At 35.9% G+C, this 18,881-nt stretch overlaps 1 protein-coding gene across 1 annotated transcript in view; it reads right to left on the bottom strand.

Annotated features, from left to right (window-relative positions):
* entpd2b (ectonucleoside triphosphate diphosphohydrolase 2b) overlaps positions 1–16,268 on the bottom strand; it is a 35,217-nt gene extending 18,949 nt beyond the window's left edge. The window contains exon 1 of the mRNA XM_030149670.1: positions 15,896–16,268. Coding sequence (XP_030005530.1) covers positions 15,896–16,012 — 117 coding nt within the window. The 5' untranslated portion in view covers positions 16,013–16,268. The remainder of the gene's footprint in view (positions 1–15,895) is intronic.
* Between the last annotated feature and the right edge of the window lie 2,613 nt (positions 16,269–18,881).

Genomic DNA, 18,881 nt, shown 5'->3' with positions numbered 1-18,881 from the left:
CTAAAATAACAGTTTTGACCTTTTACCGATTATTGATTATCCAAATATTTGAGTATTAATATAAAACTAGGCAACTCATTGATTAATCATTGCATTTTTAAACTGAATAAATAATTGTGGATTGATTGTAAAATGCATCATCACAAAGCTGGAAACAGACATATTTCTGAGCTCTTTTCAGAGATATGAACAGATGATGATCTTATAGAACATGGTGCAGTTTATAGTACTTTAAATGAGCAGGAAAATTAATCCATACTTAAAACCATTTTTTCTCATAACACTTACATTCTTTTATTTTAATAAGGTGTAGAACTATTATGTGTAGAAGCGTGCATTAGTACTTTTAGGATATGATCTTCCATCAGTGTCTAATTCAGCATAAAACACACACATACAGATGTAATGAATCATTGTTTTAGAATTAACTGGACTGTTGTGTAAGTTAACATGAATTATAAACTAGTTTATCCTTTATTCATGTTAACCATTTATTAATAATCACATTCCTATGTATTCATGTATGTTTTAGGAGGTGTCCTGAAACAGCAGGGTGTTCTAGTTAAGGAGGTTAAAGGTCAGACATGTGCTGAATTTCAGTTTACAGTGTTTCAGGATGTCTCTGTTCCTCAGTTCAGTCTTTATTTAAATGTGTTAAAAAGCTCCTGTAGATTTAAACCTATCCACTGTTGCAATATAATGAAACTGATGACTGACAAATAGTTCAATTATTCTCCATTTTGGTATAAATTCTGTGTTATTTTTTTTTTCCTCCTTTGAGACACTTTTAAATATAAGTCAAGGTCAAGGTCACATTTATTTATATAGCACATTTACAACAACCAACGATGCCCAAAGTGCTTTACAGCCATATTCAAAGTGCCAATGCAGAAATTAAGAACAACAGTGAAACAGTAAAAACAAATAAAACATGCCAGTGTATTGCATTGTAGAGATATAAACTGCATTTATGTGGGAGGATTTATGTGACCACTAGAGGGAGTAGTGAGTCACTCTGCTATTCTCGAATGGTGAGGAAAACTAACGCCACAGGGCCTTTGACGAAAGCATAAGAAAAGGACCAGATGGAATGAGAACCAATAAGAAACAACTTTTAGAGTCAAAGAAAAGAAGTGATAAAAATAGAAGCATTGCTGTTGTTTCCACTGGATGCAATTATACAGGAAAAGAATGGAGTTTGATGCTGAAATGTCAGCATTTCTTCTACACGGCTGAATTTGATTCTGAGAATTAAGATGGTACTAGCGTACGTCTAGAAGCAGTAGAGTTGATAAAATGGGGAGCTGACTTTTTTTTAGAAGTTGGTCCTAACTTATGCTAAGTTTGTATAACGATTTGAAACTGAAATCAAAGTGGCAATGTTTTGTGAATAATTGTATTTATGATATTTGGCAAATTTAGCTGATATTAGGTTTGACAGCTGGCAAAATTGAGATATTTGTTTTGATATACTACTGTTCTATTCATAGCACTTGAGGATAGACAGTGTTTTGGGTTACTAATGTATTATTTATGAGTCCCTGTTTTGAAGATGCATCATTTGTCACAAACACATCAGCATGTGATCTTGCTCTAGAAAAAAAGCCACATAGAGCTGTCCAAGTGAAAATACTGGAGAGGGTATGTAGATGCCTACTTTCTCAAAAGTTTGTCCCTGTGATTTATGGTCACAGAGCAGGCTAATCTTACTGTGAACTGTCTTCATTCCAGTTCAAAGGGTAAGTTTGGATCAGAAGGTGCCAGCTTTACCCTGGGAATAAGAACCCTCTTTCCTTTTTTGGTGCCTTTCAGAACCTCTGCATCCAGAACATTGGTATGTATCCTCTTTATGATGAGTCTGGTGCCATTACGGAGCCCAATTCGTATATCCAAGTTCCTCATTAACATGACAATGGCTCCCAGTTTAAGGTTCAGTTTGTGGGCTGGCATACCAGTAGGTGTGAGACTGTGTAGGAATTCTTGGGAGTAGGTAAAAGCCTCCTCTTCATTGTCGGTGAGGACATTGTCTACATTGTAACAGGTTTTCTTTTTGCCATTCACTCTGTCAAGGATGTCATCATTGAGTTTTTGTGAATCTTAATTTTTTGGTGTGAGGATGTCTTGCAGATACGTCTTGTTGGTTGATGTCAGAGAATACTTTATCAATCAGATTCCCTGTTACAATGCACTCTTGTGGTACATCTATCATGCATTCTTCTGCAGCTTCATAACTGCTTTTTAGGTTTCCATCTCTTAACTGAAGGAGCCAATCAGCAAATGTTTTCTCCTCAGGTTTGGCTCGCATATTTTTTGTGAGCTTCATTGCATTGATCTGTGGCCAGAGTGGAGAGCTTTTCAGACCATTTTCTATGATGCCAGCACCTGAAGATTTGCGTAACACTGGTAAACTTGAAGGAAGTCTCCCCCCAAGGAAGAAAATCTTTCCACCAAAGATTTCATCTACTCCAGTGATATCACGCATCATGATATCAATGGCATGTAGGGCATGTAGAGGAATCAGTGAGGCTTCATCCAGGAGGAAAAGTGTGATATTTCTGAGAAATTCAGCATGCTTAGATGTAGGACTGACCTTACATGTGCTTGTGTCAAAGATTGGGATGGGCAGCTTAAACAGATTATGCACTGTTCTACCATTGATAAGGTGCTGCAGCAACACCTGTCCATGCACATGAAACAGCACTGAGTCCTCTCTAGTTCAATGTGTAAGTTAGCCAGTTGTAGACTGTTGTCTTACCATTACCACCAGAACCATCAATGAAGTGAGCTCTGCCTTTAGGAGGATTACCTCTCTGGACTTCCTCAACCTCGTTCAGTATGTTTTGAACCACCTCTTTTTGCTCTTCACTCATCAGATCTATGGTGACACCTGGCCGTTCTATGGTCTGATGATTGTTTGAAACATCATGCAAACAGCTACCTCAGGTAGACCAAGATCTTTACATATGAGGTTTTCTACAGAGAGTCTCTTTTCAATGTCAGTGAGTACCATGTTTTCAACAATCCCTACTGGATACTGCTGGACATAGTCTTCAGCCTCCCTTGTGTTTGTTCCACAGTTCCAACAGATCAGATGGTCTACAATGAATGCAGAGTGTTGCAAAGAGATCTCGTAATTGCCTTGGCATTTGGAATGTTGATGCTTCTGTGAGTACATTGTCCCAATCTGAGTCATCAGCAAGGAGTCCTCTCAGTTGACATGCTTCATGGAAATACTCTGCTTTGTGACCATTGACAGTGAGAAGATCATCGTAGCTGGTAGGTCCTGGTACATGAAGTAGTAGCAGACGGAGACAGAATTGCTCATGGTTCTTAGGACTGACAGAATACACCCTTGCTTCCTTGTTTCCACCTCTTTCCCATGGCTGTCATTTCTTTCTGAGTACACCCTCACTGACTTCCACTCTGTTAAACACACCATGCTTGGGGAATTCCCAATAGATGTATTATCTTTCATCAGGATTTTCTTTGTTGTACTTGAAAAACGCTGTCAACTTTGTATCATTGTCCCTGGCCCCATCAAGTACCTCTTGTGCTCTTCCTTCTTCAAAGTATACAGGCTGCTGTAACTCAAGGTGGACTGGTAGTCGAATGATTGTGTGAGTCTGGTATGGCATCGAATACTCATTTAATCTCCATATAGGTTCTGGCATACTCACATAGCGAGCATCAAGGAATGTAGAGATCTCGTCATGATGCATAAGTCCTGTTTCTTTCACTTGGATGTTAGCTGCATCGTGGCCTTTCTAAACATATTTATAAAGATATTTGATGCTCTTGATGCTCATACATGACTTGTGGGCTTCATACTTGAGTGATAGATATGCATTGTAAGGCACAATCTAGGTGTCATTAACCTCACCATACTCTGTCAGGTTAGTTCTACCATTATCTGGACATGCATATAGTGGGTAACCATCGACATCAATTTCTCTTTGTTCTCGGAATTCCTTGGGGTAGTCCTTTGAATATTTGCCATCAACCATACAAACAGAGATTGGGTTCAGCACACCACTGGCCTGGCTGAAGATTTTCTGTGATTTCTTTCCACTTCGCATTGTATGTTAATGTGGAGAAGAGTGTTCCTTTTCTAAATTCAGTCACAATAGCCATGGAATCCTCAAAGTTTTATTTTTTTGGCACATGGACTTCCTTGGAATGAAGACAGTAGGATGTAGACATTGCCCAGTTGAGCATCCTGTTGTGCAACTTTAGTGTATAGTGGATCCATGAGACCCTTGTCTTGCTCTCAGCTTCCCTTGCTGTCTTCTGATGAAATCAATCCTTGATGCCCCTGTTCTAACATATGCATCAATAATGTACTGTTGGGACAATTTGCCACATGCATGAAGAACATTGAACCCTTGACAAATAGCAAGACGATAGGCATACCACTGTAGCAATATGATTGTTGTTTGGCAGTTCGGTACTCTTCCACATGTAGTGTCCCATGAACCCAACCGAGGTCGCCTCAGGGAAATGCAAGGGTTCAGTACCCATTGCTTGTGCTTGTTGCTGTTGTTTCTTTTCAACTTCATGCATCTTCTTTAATGCAGCTGCAAAGGGATTGACTTCTTCAATTACACCTTTATTATTTCCATGACATCTGGTCTATATGGTTCATTAGGCTTCAGGCTCATTCTAGCTTCACCTGCTTCACTCTCTTCCAGTAAATAGAGCCGTCCAAACCTGTGCTGCTCATTCTCATTAAACAGTTTTTTCTGTGATAGATTTGTCCATGCAGTTTGAAGCAATATGGTCCACGTCAATGCCTGTTTTTCTGCCAATCTTCAAGTTTTGCCCAAAAAGAAGCAAAAGCAAAGACACTCTTGTATCGTTTAATATTTTCTTGGAAATTTCTGGCTTGTGGGGAGGTTCCTGTTAGAAGTTCCTTTAGCTGCTCAGGATATGAGGATAGTGGTTCCAATCTGACTTTTCCACTGTGGCAGCACTTGTCACACACAGTACCCATAGCTCAAATGTAAAATGGTTCAATTTCTGGAGACTGTTGCCTAGTGACAGCATTGTGTTGTGGGTGTAGTCTCCGTCTGTGCCTTTCTGCCATTTGCTGTAGATGTGAATTTCGCTGAGTCTCATTTTCATTTTGAATTATTGTTCGATGTTGAGCAGCATCAGCATCTTGGCACAGAACCCTTTCAGGTGATGATTTATTCTGTTTTTGATTCACATATTTTCAACATTTGAAGTATTACCTTGAAGTTTTTGTGAGGAGGTTTCATTTTGTCTTCTTGCTCTGTCTCTTGCAGCATTTGTTGCTTGGTATTGAAGTCTGTCGGGGAGGTTTAATTCTCTCTGCAGTCCCTGTTTCTTGCTGTATTTTCTGCTTGACATTGAAGCCTTTCTGATAATGTTTCATGTTCTCGGTGAGCTCTCGTTGATGCAGCATTTGCAGCCTGGTGTTGTGTTCTTCGTCTAGAGGGCAATGTTAACACGCCGGGTCTGATCAGGAACCGGCAGAGTGGAACCAGACCACAGTAAGAACCAGACCGACCTTGTTAGTGTCTGATCACAGTCAGACTCGGTTCTCTCATCATGTCCTGGTAGTTCCGTTGATCCGGATCCAGCCCCCCCCCCGCCCCATCTGTGGCTGTGAATGGACTCATCCACAGGCTGCCTGTCAGACCGTTGTAATTTTAAAAACATCTAATAACTCAAAAATTACTGGCCGTATCAATAAGTTGTTTTCACCTGTCTGATCCCTGACCCAAAATACATAAGTACTCCAAAAGGCAAAGGCTAGCTCTGTCCAGTTATTCAGTTATAAACCAGACACACATACCGGTACACACACGCACATATGCACACAGAGGCCACTTGGCTTTTATAATATAGAGCAGGGGTCACCAACCCTGGTCCTCGAGGGCTACTATCCTGCATGTTTTAAATGTTTCCCTCTTCCAGCACACCTGATGGTTGTCACCGGGCTTCTGCAGAGCTTGATGATAGGCTTATCATTTGAATCAAGTGTGTTGGAAGAGGGATACATCTAAAATATGCAGGATAGTAGCCCTCAAGGACCAGGGTTGGTGACCCCTGAAATAGAGGATAAAGTTATCATGGGATGTTATTATCTTTGCTAAGTTGTTGTTTGTTGAGCCATGGTTCAGACTAAACTGTGACAGTTCTGACCTTGTTCATTCGATTCTAAACAGATCTTTAGTTCAACTACTGACAACACAAATCGTGCAGAAAACAGAGGTGATTTACGGTTTTACTGTGGCTGTTTTCTGTCTGAAAACAGAGCTAAGCTATGTAGCCGGATGACGGTGGAGTGAGTGAACAGACTCAAAAACAGAATCATAAATTATATTATCTTCCTCTCCGTGTCAAACCAAATTCCTGAACAACCATGCTGATTGGTCCGTCACCAGGTCAAAGCTGGGACATCCTCTACAAGCGACATTTATAATGACGGATGCGCTTAAAGAATGAGACTAACCTAATTTAAAAGTACACAGAACAATGAAACTTAGGCTCATTTTCGCTCTGTTCTTCATCAAGAGCCATTTCCTTTGTCGTGGTAATTGAGAGCACCCCGGAACTTGTTGCTTATCCAGAGGTGAAGATGAACCCAGAAACGAACAAAGGACTGAATGATAAAATCCCTATATGTGCCATGTTAATAATGTATTACATTATGTGTTAATGTTGATTAACTCAGCACGTTAACTCGTTTATGCATGTAATACTTAAGCCATTTGCCTGACCTGTGGTTTCACATATGTGTATCCTGATCATGTTCACGGTGAATTATGTGAAAGTAAGAGTATCACTGCTTATAGCATGTCTGAATAATCATGCTATTATTTTACTGATGCTTAAGTGAGGTTACAGGTGATGTATAAAGTTTAAGAATCTTATCTGAGGATGTAAAGTTTTCTTACAAGGCCACAGTCTTCTCCCCCTCTGTCTTCCCAAGAGGGAAGAGAAACGTGATATTTTTGAATATTCACGAGGAGGCGTTTTCCCGCCGAAAACAGACAAAGAAGGCAACGCCCCAAGGCATCGATGACTCATCTATATTCATGAGGAAGGCGTTCCAAGCTGGTTTTTGGACAAACTATAAAAGTAAATGAAACCAACTTTTCAGCAGAGCTTTTTCCACCCTCGCTGCTCTCACCTACGCAAAGAGCTTTCTCCACCTCTTCTGAGCTCTCACCTAAGAGCAAAGAGCTTTCTCCAAGGAGTCTTGACCATCTCCTTGGCTCTCAGAGCTGTTCCATCTTCTCCTGGCGAGCTTTCCAGAACCAGCCGCCAGAGCCAGCTGTGAACCTCCTCCAGCCAGCAGAACTTCAGAGCTTCAGAACTTCAGAACTCCAGACCTTCAGGCCTCCAGCGCAAGCACGTCGCTTCACAGCCTGTTCCTGCTTCGAACTACGTCAGAAGACTTCATCCCTCCGCCGTCAAGGCCGTGCCAGTTGCTGCATTCGCACCGCAACAACTTGTAAGAAAACTTGCTCCTGATTTATCTGAGTTGGTGTTATTCCAAGTTAAGTAGGTTTACCTCAACGTAACCTCACTAACATTATAATCTCTTGAATATAGCTATCTGCCAACTTAATTTACATATTCTCCTGTCCATAATCTCCTGCTCCTTTGGTTGTATTTGTCTCTTGTCTTTATGTTATTTGTGTGTCTTAGTTTAGTTAATAAAGTATTTATATGTATATAAATCCATTGCCTCAGTTGTGCTTTGTGTACTATTATTCACACATGGGTTCACTGTGCAGTCAACGAACTATCACCTATGCAAGATTTCCAAATTATTGTTTTGAGTTGATTCAAGTTTGGTTATAAATCTATAATTAAATTAATCAATAAATCAACACTCAATTAATAAATAATTTGGTATCCTATTCTTGTTACAGCTAACAGAGCTATAATGTAAACTATCAGCTGACACCACATGAAGATTTGAAGACACACTGTTTTTTTGAGCAGCTGTCAAAATAAGTGTCTTTGACTTTTAGTTTGAAGACGAAAACTTGATGATTCCATAATACAGATGTGTCTAAATTAACTTTATACTTTATTCAGTGACTGATACAGTCTGTGGATACATAGTCTTGATTCGTTAGTGGTTTTAGTCATATGTTTGTTCTGGTTCCAGACTGACCTCTGCTGGTGACAATTTAGAATATCAATACTACATAGAACACCTTGAAATAAATAACTGTGGGTTGTGTTAATCTCACTTTTTTTGTTGTTGCTGCTGTTTTTAAGATGAAAACTTGATTGACGAGGACAAGTTTAGCTATATGGAGAACATTCAGAATTTTATGCTGCTTATAAATGTTAAATAAAGTTGCTTGGATCTTACTATACAAAACAAACAAAATCAAAGTGAAGGTCAACTAAACTTCTGGACAAGAATTGGAAATTGGAATTATCATTTAGTACCATTATATCATGATCACCAGGAAATGACTATAGCTGAGGCAGAGACAGGAGTTCAGGTCAACTTTTCACATTTAGATGTTTTAAACTGAGATTAAAATGGCCTATTTCTCATCTTTGGATCATCCTCACCAGTACTGGCCGTGATAAATCAAACAAATGCTATGTTAAGTTATGGAGCTCTGCATAATTATCCTGTGATCACGAGAAAACATGAGTCACTTATTTGTGATAATTTATCTTGTTCTCTTGAGAAATCAGCCTTTCATTCTCTGGATTTAATGAGATAAGTGAGCCAGTTACATCAAGAAAATCAGCTCAGAGTAAGACATTTTGTTACTTTTTCTAAACGTCTCTGTAATAATCCCACCTTCTACCACAATATTAAAATGAGTTATTTTAGAATCATATTTGTCAGTGTGTTAACCCGTCTTCATGGTGTATCCACATTCATACAAACGCTGTAAAAGTGACAGGATGGTGCTTCATATTACAAATGGATAATGACATAAAACACCCTGCAGAAACAACACAAGAAGGTAAAGAAATGGGATGTGGAAAAGCATCTACAGGGGGAAACTGTGTTTGGTTATGTCCATTCCAGACTGTTGGAAATCTGAATGAATCACTGAATTAATGGATGTTTTATTTTGGACATATAAAAAGCACAATACACACACCAACAAACAACAAAAGCCCAAAGCAAATTACCAACATAAGACAACCCGCAAAAAAAGAAATGTATACTCTTAATAAAATTTTAGTGTTATTTACACATCTGGAAAGGAGTGGGAAGAAGTAAACTCTAATTTCATCCACACCTTTATTACACTACAACACACAAACTACATCATTCTATATTAGTGCGACATGAATATGTGTCTATATTAAATCAGTATTATTATCATATATATAATTCTACATCATAATCCACTACATATGTGAGAAATACAAAGGAATATAATTACAATATACAACTGGCTATTATTTATAATTATATTTAATTTTCCTTTTATACGATATATGATTATTTCAGTTATGCTTTTTAATATAACCCACAATGACATTAGTTTATATAAATAGAATATATAAAATATAAATGTATTCCACTACATATTAGCCAAGCCATGTACACTACAGTATCAGAAACAACCTTTTTATTCATAATGATCTTAGTTTGTCCAATTACTTTTGGGCATTTGAAAATGGTCTATGGTTAAAATAGTTGTAATTCCCAGATGGTTAATGTAATATTTTTGTCAAACCCCTTAAACTGAAGCTGAAAGTCTACACTTCAGTCACATCTTGATTTCTTCATTTAAACTCCACTGTGGCATCTCCTGACTATATAAGATCTGAGCTAAACTGATACCATAACAGATGTGTGTCCAAAATCATCAAACGTTAAGAGTCATTACTCATTTACTCATTTCCTCGTTACTGCAGTGAGATTTAAGGATCAATCCGACGGTTGCCAAAGCCTCAGCTGAGCTCTAATGATATGTTCGGTCCCTTTCATCGGGTACATTCACCTCCTGCAGACGGTAAAAAACCCCCTCTGTGTCCCTTTGTGTGACTCCGACTCAGAGTGGTCGCCGAGTAAACAGGCAGTGAGATTTTACCTAAAAAGTAACCACGGGATATTTAGAAAGAAACAGAAAAATGAAGGCCCGCTGAGGGGAGAAGCTGGGGCAGGAAACCTCATCTGAATCCTAAAACAGTTCCTCACTACACTTTCACAGCTGTACACGGAAATGATAAAATCCTTAAATATCTGAAAATGTAATGAAATGTATGGATTTCATGGAAAGTTTGATGGTTTTAGCAACATTTCCTGTGAAATGACAGTGAAATGTAGGAGTCACCAGTGTTTTAAACTGGAAAACAACTGAAAAACATTCAAATAAGTTAATAAAATTAAATGGCTTCATGTATTTGTTAATTCTTCTGCTACTTTCCAGTTTCTTATCCATTTTACTGCTGGTTATAAATATTAAATACACTGTAAAGAGAAACAGTGGACGAATTACTGGAAATAGTTATAAAGTGTAAATATTTTTACCAGAAATGCTGTTTACTTCCTTGTTAGAGTTTACTAAAGGAACCACAGTTAAAGTTTAATTAAATTAAAGTGTCCCCAGATGTCTGATTCTGTTGGTTTGTGTGTGGTTTGCTTCTTGGTTTTAGTCATTTTCTTTAATAAAAAATCAACCATAATGAAGAACAACTTGTACAGCAGCATCAACTACATGGAATGTGTTTTATAGGAGGAAACTACGATTTATGAGGAAAATAATCTGTTACAAGTAAAAGTCCTGCTTTCAAAACCTCACTTAAGTAAAACTAGAATTAGAGGAAGAAGTATTTGCACTAATGTCTTTGTCTTTAACCGTTAAACACCTAGAATTTTTTCTGTGGTGACTTTCAAATGAAATTTCCTGTACATTTAACCTTTAATAAAGGATTCAGGACCATCCGTTATAACATTACCCTTTGGATTTTTCAGTGAAATCAGGTATTTTCCTGTATTTCATTTACAGTTCATGTAGGTGTTCATAAAAGCTCACAATAAATTCAAAGATTATTACGTGAAAACAGCAAAAACTGAAAAAAGGGACTTTTTCAGTAAAATATACATCATTAACTGAAAATAAAATCAAACATCTACAACCACTGTCATTAGCCTTTTGTTCATTTTGTTGGCTATATTATTATGTTTTCTTTAATTTTGTTTAGTTTGCAGCTTATTTTGTTCATGTTACTTATTACTTTGTTGTTTATTATTTATTTTGGTTCATTTTATTGATCACTTTGGCTGTTCTTGTTAATTTCATTCATTTTTTACTGAAGTTTTTGTCAATTTTTTTTTGCTTATTTTTTCCCATGTGATGTATTATTTTGAAAATTTTTCATTAGTTTTTGGTCAGTTTATTTATTATTTAATACATATACACTACCTGGTTTTTCTTTATTTTCATGACTATTTACATTGTAGATTCTCAGTGAAGGCATCAAAACTATGAATGAACAGATATGGAAGTATGTAGTTAAAAAAGTGTGACGTAACTCAAAGCATGTTTTATATTTTAGATTCTTCAAAACAGCCACATTTTGCTTTTATTACTGCTTTGCACATTCTTGGCATTCTCTCGATGAGCTTCATGAGGTAGTCACCTGAAATGTTTTCCAACAGTCTTGAAGGAGTTCCCAGTGATACTGAGCACTGGTTGGCCATCTGCGGTCTATCTCATTCCATTTAAATGAGAAGGTGAGTCCAAACTTTTGACTGGTAGTGTATAAACCAAGTGTCTCCATCCCCTATCATTTATCGAACTCTGTGGGTTTTACTGGTGAATCGAACATTTTTTTTGCTTTTCATTTTAGTCTTAATTTCTTCATCTCAGGACTGTGAACTGGCAGACTCAAACACTTGTAAACAGTGTGACGCATCAATGCATCAAACACAAATCGACATATTTACATAATTGACGTCATCGTTATAGCCCTAAAGTGAACCATCAGAGGCACCAGGTGGGGGTCATGTGACATTACTGACCAGTCAGTGTTATTCAACTTCATTTAACGTTAAAGATACAAACATCAAGCTGAATGTAGACTATTAATTGTAAACTATTACAACTAGATTTGTCTATTTATCTATTCTCCAGGTTTTGTTTATTTAAGCATCAGTTTTACTTATTAAATTTTACGTTACGATGTGAAAATGTTCTTGTGGTAGCAGCATACAGGGTGGGGAAGCAAAATTTACAATGAACATTTAGTTGTTTTTTCTCAGCAGGCACTCCGTCAATTGCTTTGAAACCAAACATATATTGATGTCATAATCAAACCTAACACTATAATCCATAGCTTTTCAGAAACTTTTGCCCATATGAGTAATCAGGAAAGCAAACATCAAAGAGTGTGTGATTTGCTGAATGCACTCGTCACACCAAAGGAGATTTCAAAAATAGTTGGAGTGTCTATAAAGACTGTTTATAATGGAAAGAAGAGAATGACTATGAGCAAAACTATTACGAGAAAGTCTGGAAGATACTATTAAAGAAGAATGGGAGAAGTTGTCACCCGAATATTTGAGGAACACTTGCACAAGTTTCAGGAAGCGTGTGAAGGCAGTTATTGAGAAAGAAGGAGGACACATAGAATAAAAACATTTTCTATTATGTAAATTTTCTTGTGGCAAATAAATTCTCATGACTTTCAATAAACTAATTGGTCATACACTGTCTTTCAATCCCTGCCTCAAATATTGTAAATTTTGCTTCCCCACCCTGTATGTTACCAGATAATTCCAAGATAAAGTTGATTGTCATATTATGAGAAATATCTGGTTTTATCATAATTTTCATATTAAAATGAAATATGAAAATGTGAAAAGCTTCATGTTACAATGTGATACTGATTTGTTTTTATTTTTACATCCTGGTCGCAATGTGCTTCCATACCATGAGCCTCTATTTCTGACCAAACTCCTGTTCACAGAGTATTAGTCTGTTATCAACTACTTAGTGACATGTATAATGTATAATGTATAGTATGTGCAAAAGTCTTATAATACCTCTGTCTTTGTTGTTTTTCAGGGTTGAAATGGGCATACATATGTATTTCTCATTCTCTTTTCTTGAGAAAATACATAAAATATGTGCAATAGTCTTGAAAGACACACAAAAAACTGAACTAAATGGGTTGTAAAGGTTAAAGCAGGGGTGTCAAACTCATTTACGTTCAGGGGCCACATACAGTTCAGTATGATCTTAAATGGACTGGACCAGTTAATGACAACACCAAACTCTTCTCTATGTTTTAGAGTGAAAAAAGTTCAATTACATTATGAACATCTACATCTACAAAGTAGCCTTTAAAACATGAACAACCTTGAAAACCTAAAATTTCTCAAGAACAACAAGTGCAATTTAACAATATTATGCCCCTGTTTATCATTTACACACGTGCATTACAACTTACAGATCACATACAGATCTACAAATACACAAAACATTTAGTAACAGGCAGAATATTGATAAATTGCACTTATTTCTTTTAAGATATTTCACATTGTTCATATTTGTTCAGGTTATTCACATGTTTTGTGAAAGGATAGTTTGTAAATGTAAAAATTTTCATGTAATTTAATTTTTTTTACACTAAAACAAAGAGAATTAATTTGGAGTTGTCATTGTTTATAGGTTATTATGAAAGTATTTTAGTGGTCTGAACCACTTTAGATCATAGTGTTCTGTATGTGTCCCCTGAACTAAAATGATTTTAACATCCTTGACTGTTAATATCTTCTACAGATTCATCCCATGGGCTGGTTTGGACCCTTCAGTGGGTCGGTTTTGGCCTACAGGCCTTATGTTTGACACCCCTGGGTTAAAGTCATCATGTAATGTGACCCCAACTAGAAACATCTGCCATGTGTTGAATGAAACCCTGTATAAAACAATAGAAAATTAATCTCATATTGTCTGAACAAAAGGATTAAAAATATGTTAAGTGCAAACGGAGGTCACACTAAATATGACAACTCCGGTTTATAGACGCTGCTTTTTCAATTAAACTTTTGTTTTTCCTGCACATACTTCACATATATCCAATTGGATCTAAATATACAGACTGACAAATGCATATGTGCGGACATTAGAACTTTACTAAACCAACAAACCTAATGTTGAACCAGGACTTATACACAGAACTGTATTTAAAGGGAAATCACTACAGACTTTAAGTAGCTCAGTGAGCTTGAACTGTGTTCCACCAAAAAGACAAAATGTAAATGAGAGACAGTCTGGCAGAACATGTATCTGTACTTGCATAACCTGAAGCAACCCTGTTTTAACGGATTTACAAAAGTAGGTTAACTCATTCAACTGCTCATTTATTGAACATTCTGACATCGTTTTACAATGACTTACACACTGATCTACAATTTATTTGTTTTCTTTAAATGATCTGCCTCAGAGACTAAATATTCCAAGTCTTACACATTATTAAGAGGAATCGGAAAACAAATGAGCAAAGTTCTAGTAAGAAGATCTTTTCAAAGTGTGTGTGTGATACATATACTGTATATTGGGCTGTGTGCATTTGTAATAGATTTACGGAAATTTATAAAAAAGTGAATGTATTGTAATGTGCAGACAGTGTTTTGAAGTAGATCTAATAGCTCTGAGGAAAACATTCTTTATAAGTAAAACCTATTCGCTCATTAATTCTCACAATTTCACATTTTGTCCCAAGACTGTATCATGGAAACTACAGCCAACCAGCCTTTTTGACTTAATTTGTCTTAATTAGTGACTCAGTCTTGGAAAAATGTCCCTGCTTTTATTGTGTTTTTTATTTTTTTTACTAGACCAGTGAACTGATGGAGGGTTAACGTCACTTGATGGAAGTTATTTTCTTATTTTTAATTCATTCTATATTGTGAAAGAAATACATCTACATTTACTGACCTTTGAGTCAATGTCAGTATCTTCTCTAATTTTCAGTTTTTTATGAATACATTCTAAATCAGAGGTCTCAAACATGCGGCCCGGGGGCCAAATGCGGCCCGCCAAAGGTTCCAATGTGGCCCCTGGGATGAATTTGCAAAGTGCAAACATTCCACAGTCAAGGCTGTGGAACTCATTTTAAATCAGGTTCCACGTACAGACCAATATGATCTACAGTCAAATAATAACAGCAGAATAACCTACAAAAAGGAATGACTCCATATTTTCTTCTCGGTTTGATGTAAAAAAAAAAAAATCACTTTATGCGTATAAATAATGACAACTTCACAATTTTGTCTTTATTTTAGAGCAAAAAATAGCATTAAATTATGAAAATATTTACATTTACAAACTATCCTGTAACAATAAAATGTGAATAACCTGAACAAATATGAACAACCTGAAGAAATATAAGAAAATTAAGCTCAATTTTAACTATTTTCTGACTGTTACTAAGTGTTTAGTGTCTTTGCAGATCTGATCCATAAGGAACAGATAAAAATGATAAGTTGAGGCATAATATTGCTAAAATTGCACTAGTTTTCCTAAGAAATTTCAGTTTTTTCAGGTTATTCACATCTTTTTTGTTTGGATAGCTGATAAAAGTAAGTATTTTCACAATTGAATGCGTTTTTTGCACTAAAACAAAGACAAAAATTTGGAGTTGTGATTATTTATAGGTTATGCTGCTATTATTTGACTGGTCCAGCCCATTTGAGATCAAATCAGGCTGAGTGTGGCCCCTGACAGAAAATGAGTTCGAGACCCCTGTTCTAAATGATGTGCCTCAGATGTAGTCTTCCACTTTGCTTTCTGTTTTTCTCAACTAAACTAAAAACATTCCTTAAAGCGCACATGAGGCGCAGGTTTTGCGCTGCGGATCTTCGGTTACACCATGAACACATCTGAACCCGTTCCTGAAATACCCCTGGTGGGGACCTTACCATGAACCCCGGCACCTCCCGGACGTCCTCCGTGGGCACCGTGAGGAGCAGGATGGCGACCAGACCGAAGAGCAGCAGTGCGACCGGGACGGCTGGGTGAGCGGAGCGCGGAGCCATGAGCGGAGCCGGGGCGGTGCGCTCCTCTGTGCGCCTGGACGGAACCTGTGCGTCTGTTTAATACCGTGTCCGGTGTCCGCCGGGTCCCCGCAGCCCTCCTCTGGTTCACGGTTCACCTGCAGCCTGTTTACATTTCATTGCAGAGTCCCGGTCGGATTCATGTGTCTGAAAGGTTTTCATCAGTCACAGACAGAACACAGCACCAAGGAGACGGAGCCATGACGGGAAAATGCTTTTCTTACAGCCCGTGTGTATGGAGGACCATTGGTGCCAGAAGAAAACCCAATAAAACGGCTTATCTGGAGTCTTTAAACATGTCAGCTTTTATTTTATACTTTAAAAACCATGGCTTAGGAGGTTAGAACATTTTTAATCTTATACATATCTGAAGTATTTGATTCAAAGTATGGAGGATTATGATTGCCATAATAACTTTTTTTTTTTTTTTAGATATGTATCTGGAAGTAGTATTTAATTATAGTGGCAATTTTCAAATAAAATGGAGGATTATGATTGCCATAATAAAAAAAATTCAAAAATGGATCTGGAAGTAGTATTTTACTACAGTGGTAATTTTCAAATAAAATATATTTATTTTTTAATTTAATATTTTTAAGTGGAGTGTTACTATGTTAAACCTTTAAGTCTTGTACCATATGTTGGATTTAGAGAGTATAGAGGACCATTACTGCCAGAAGAAAACCAAATAAAACAGTTTATCTAGACTCATTAAACATGTCAGCTTTTACTTTACACTTAAAAAAAAATGGCTTAGGAAGTTAGAACATTTGGATTTTTTAATCTTATACATGTCATATCTGAAGTATCTGATTCAAAGTATGGAGGGTTATGATTGCCATAATACAATTTTTAAAAAATGTATCTGGAAGTAGTATTTTATTACAGTGGTAATTTTCAAATAAAATATATTTACTTTTTTTTTTATTTATTTATTTTTTTTATTTGGACTGTTACTATGTTAAACCTTTAAGTCTTGTACCATATGTTGGATTTAGAGAGTATGGAGGACCATTACTGCCAGAAGAAAACCAAATAAAATGGTTTATTTAGAGTCATTAGACATGTCAGCTTTTACTTTACACTCTAAACACCATGGCTTAGGAGGTTAGAACATTTGGATTTTTAATCTTATACATGTCATATCTGAAGTATTTGATTCAAAGTATGGAGGGTTATGATTGCCATAATAAAATTTTTTAGAAATGTATCTGGAAGTAGTGTTTTATTATAGTGGCAATTTTCAAATAAAATATATTTACTTTTTATTTTGTTTTTTTTATTTGTAGTGTTACTATGTTTAACCTTTAAGTCTTGTACCATATGTTGGATTTAGAGAGTATAGAGGACCATTACTGCCAGAGGAAAACCAAATAAAACAGTTTATCTAGAGTTATTTAACATGCCAGGTTTTACACTGACACTGACACTTTACACTGGAAGTATCATTTAAAAAATAAATAAATAAACAAATAAATAAATAATAATAATAATAATAATAATAATAATAATAATAATAATAATAATAATAATAATAATATTGGTGGTTTTCAAATAAAATATGCTTACTTTTTTATTTTTTGTTTAATTTTTTTCATTTGCTATGTTACAATGTGTGTGTAACTTTTTAAATCTTGTCCCATATGTTGGATTTACAGAGTATGGAGGCCCTTGACTGCCAGAAGAAAAGAAACAAAAATATTTTATCTAGGATTCATGAATTTTGTCAGAGTTTATACTTTATAATCATCTTCTAGATATCAAATCTCAAATAAATATATACAAATTTCACATATTTAATTCAAAGAGTGTGGAGGGCCATTATTGCCAGAAGAAAATAAAATTAAATCTGACTGGAAGTAGAAAAGCATGTTATAGTTTTGCCTTTTCATTCATTTTTTTAGGACCACTAGGGTGTTTGACTTTTTCGTCTTGTCCTGTATGTTGGATTTACAGTGTTTGGAAGGCCATTACTGCCAGAAGAAAAGACATAGTATATGGTATACGGAAGTACATGGAAGTATTGAGTTTTGTTGTAGTTTTGGAATTTTTTTTTCAAATTTTTTTTTTAAAATCTGGAATGTTAAAATATTTCACTTTTTAATCTTATAGATGCTTCTAATATTTCATTCAAAGTGTATGGAGGGTTATTATGGCCAGAAGAAAACAGAGTAATCAAACATTTTAATCCGGAAATCATAAAATACATCCGAGTTTATATTTTAGATGTCACAATCATGACCTAGGAGGTTAAAAGATTTTACTTTTTAATCTTGGCCATTAGAAGAAAAGAACTGTACATAAAAAAAACCATTTTGTCTAGAAGAATTGAAAGATATTGTACTTTTTGCTTTTAAGCTCATAATAGATTATGGAGAGTCCTTACTGCCAGAACAAACAAAAATAAAAAGCATTTTATCTGGAAGTAGAAAGACATGTCAGTTTGAGTTTTTATTTTAACCATTTAGGCAATCACAATGTTTGACTTTTTCATCTTATCTCATATGTTTATTTTAGAGAGTATAGAGATCTGTGACTACCTGAAGAAAAGAGACAAAAAGAAATATTTTTATCATGAAGTATTGAAATAACTTATGGTTTTAATTTATACATTACCAACACACTTTATAATAAGAACTTAGTTGGTTAGAATTTTTGACAATTTAATTCTACAAATGTGTAACATATTGGATCAATAGAGTAGGAATTACATTTACTGTCAAAATGTCAAAAATAAGAACATTTTGTCTAGAAGTTGTAAAATATGTAATAGTATTTACCATATAGTTACATCTGAGTAAGTCAGAATGCCTCGCTTTAAAATGTTACAAAAGTGACTTCCTTATTCGAA

This window comes from Sphaeramia orbicularis, chromosome 12, assembly GCF_902148855.1.
Source record: "Sphaeramia orbicularis chromosome 12, fSphaOr1.1, whole genome shotgun sequence".
NCBI classification, from domain to species: Eukaryota; Metazoa; Chordata; class Actinopteri; order Kurtiformes; family Apogonidae; genus Sphaeramia; species Sphaeramia orbicularis.
This window is presented reverse-complemented; position numbering and strand designations above follow the sequence as displayed.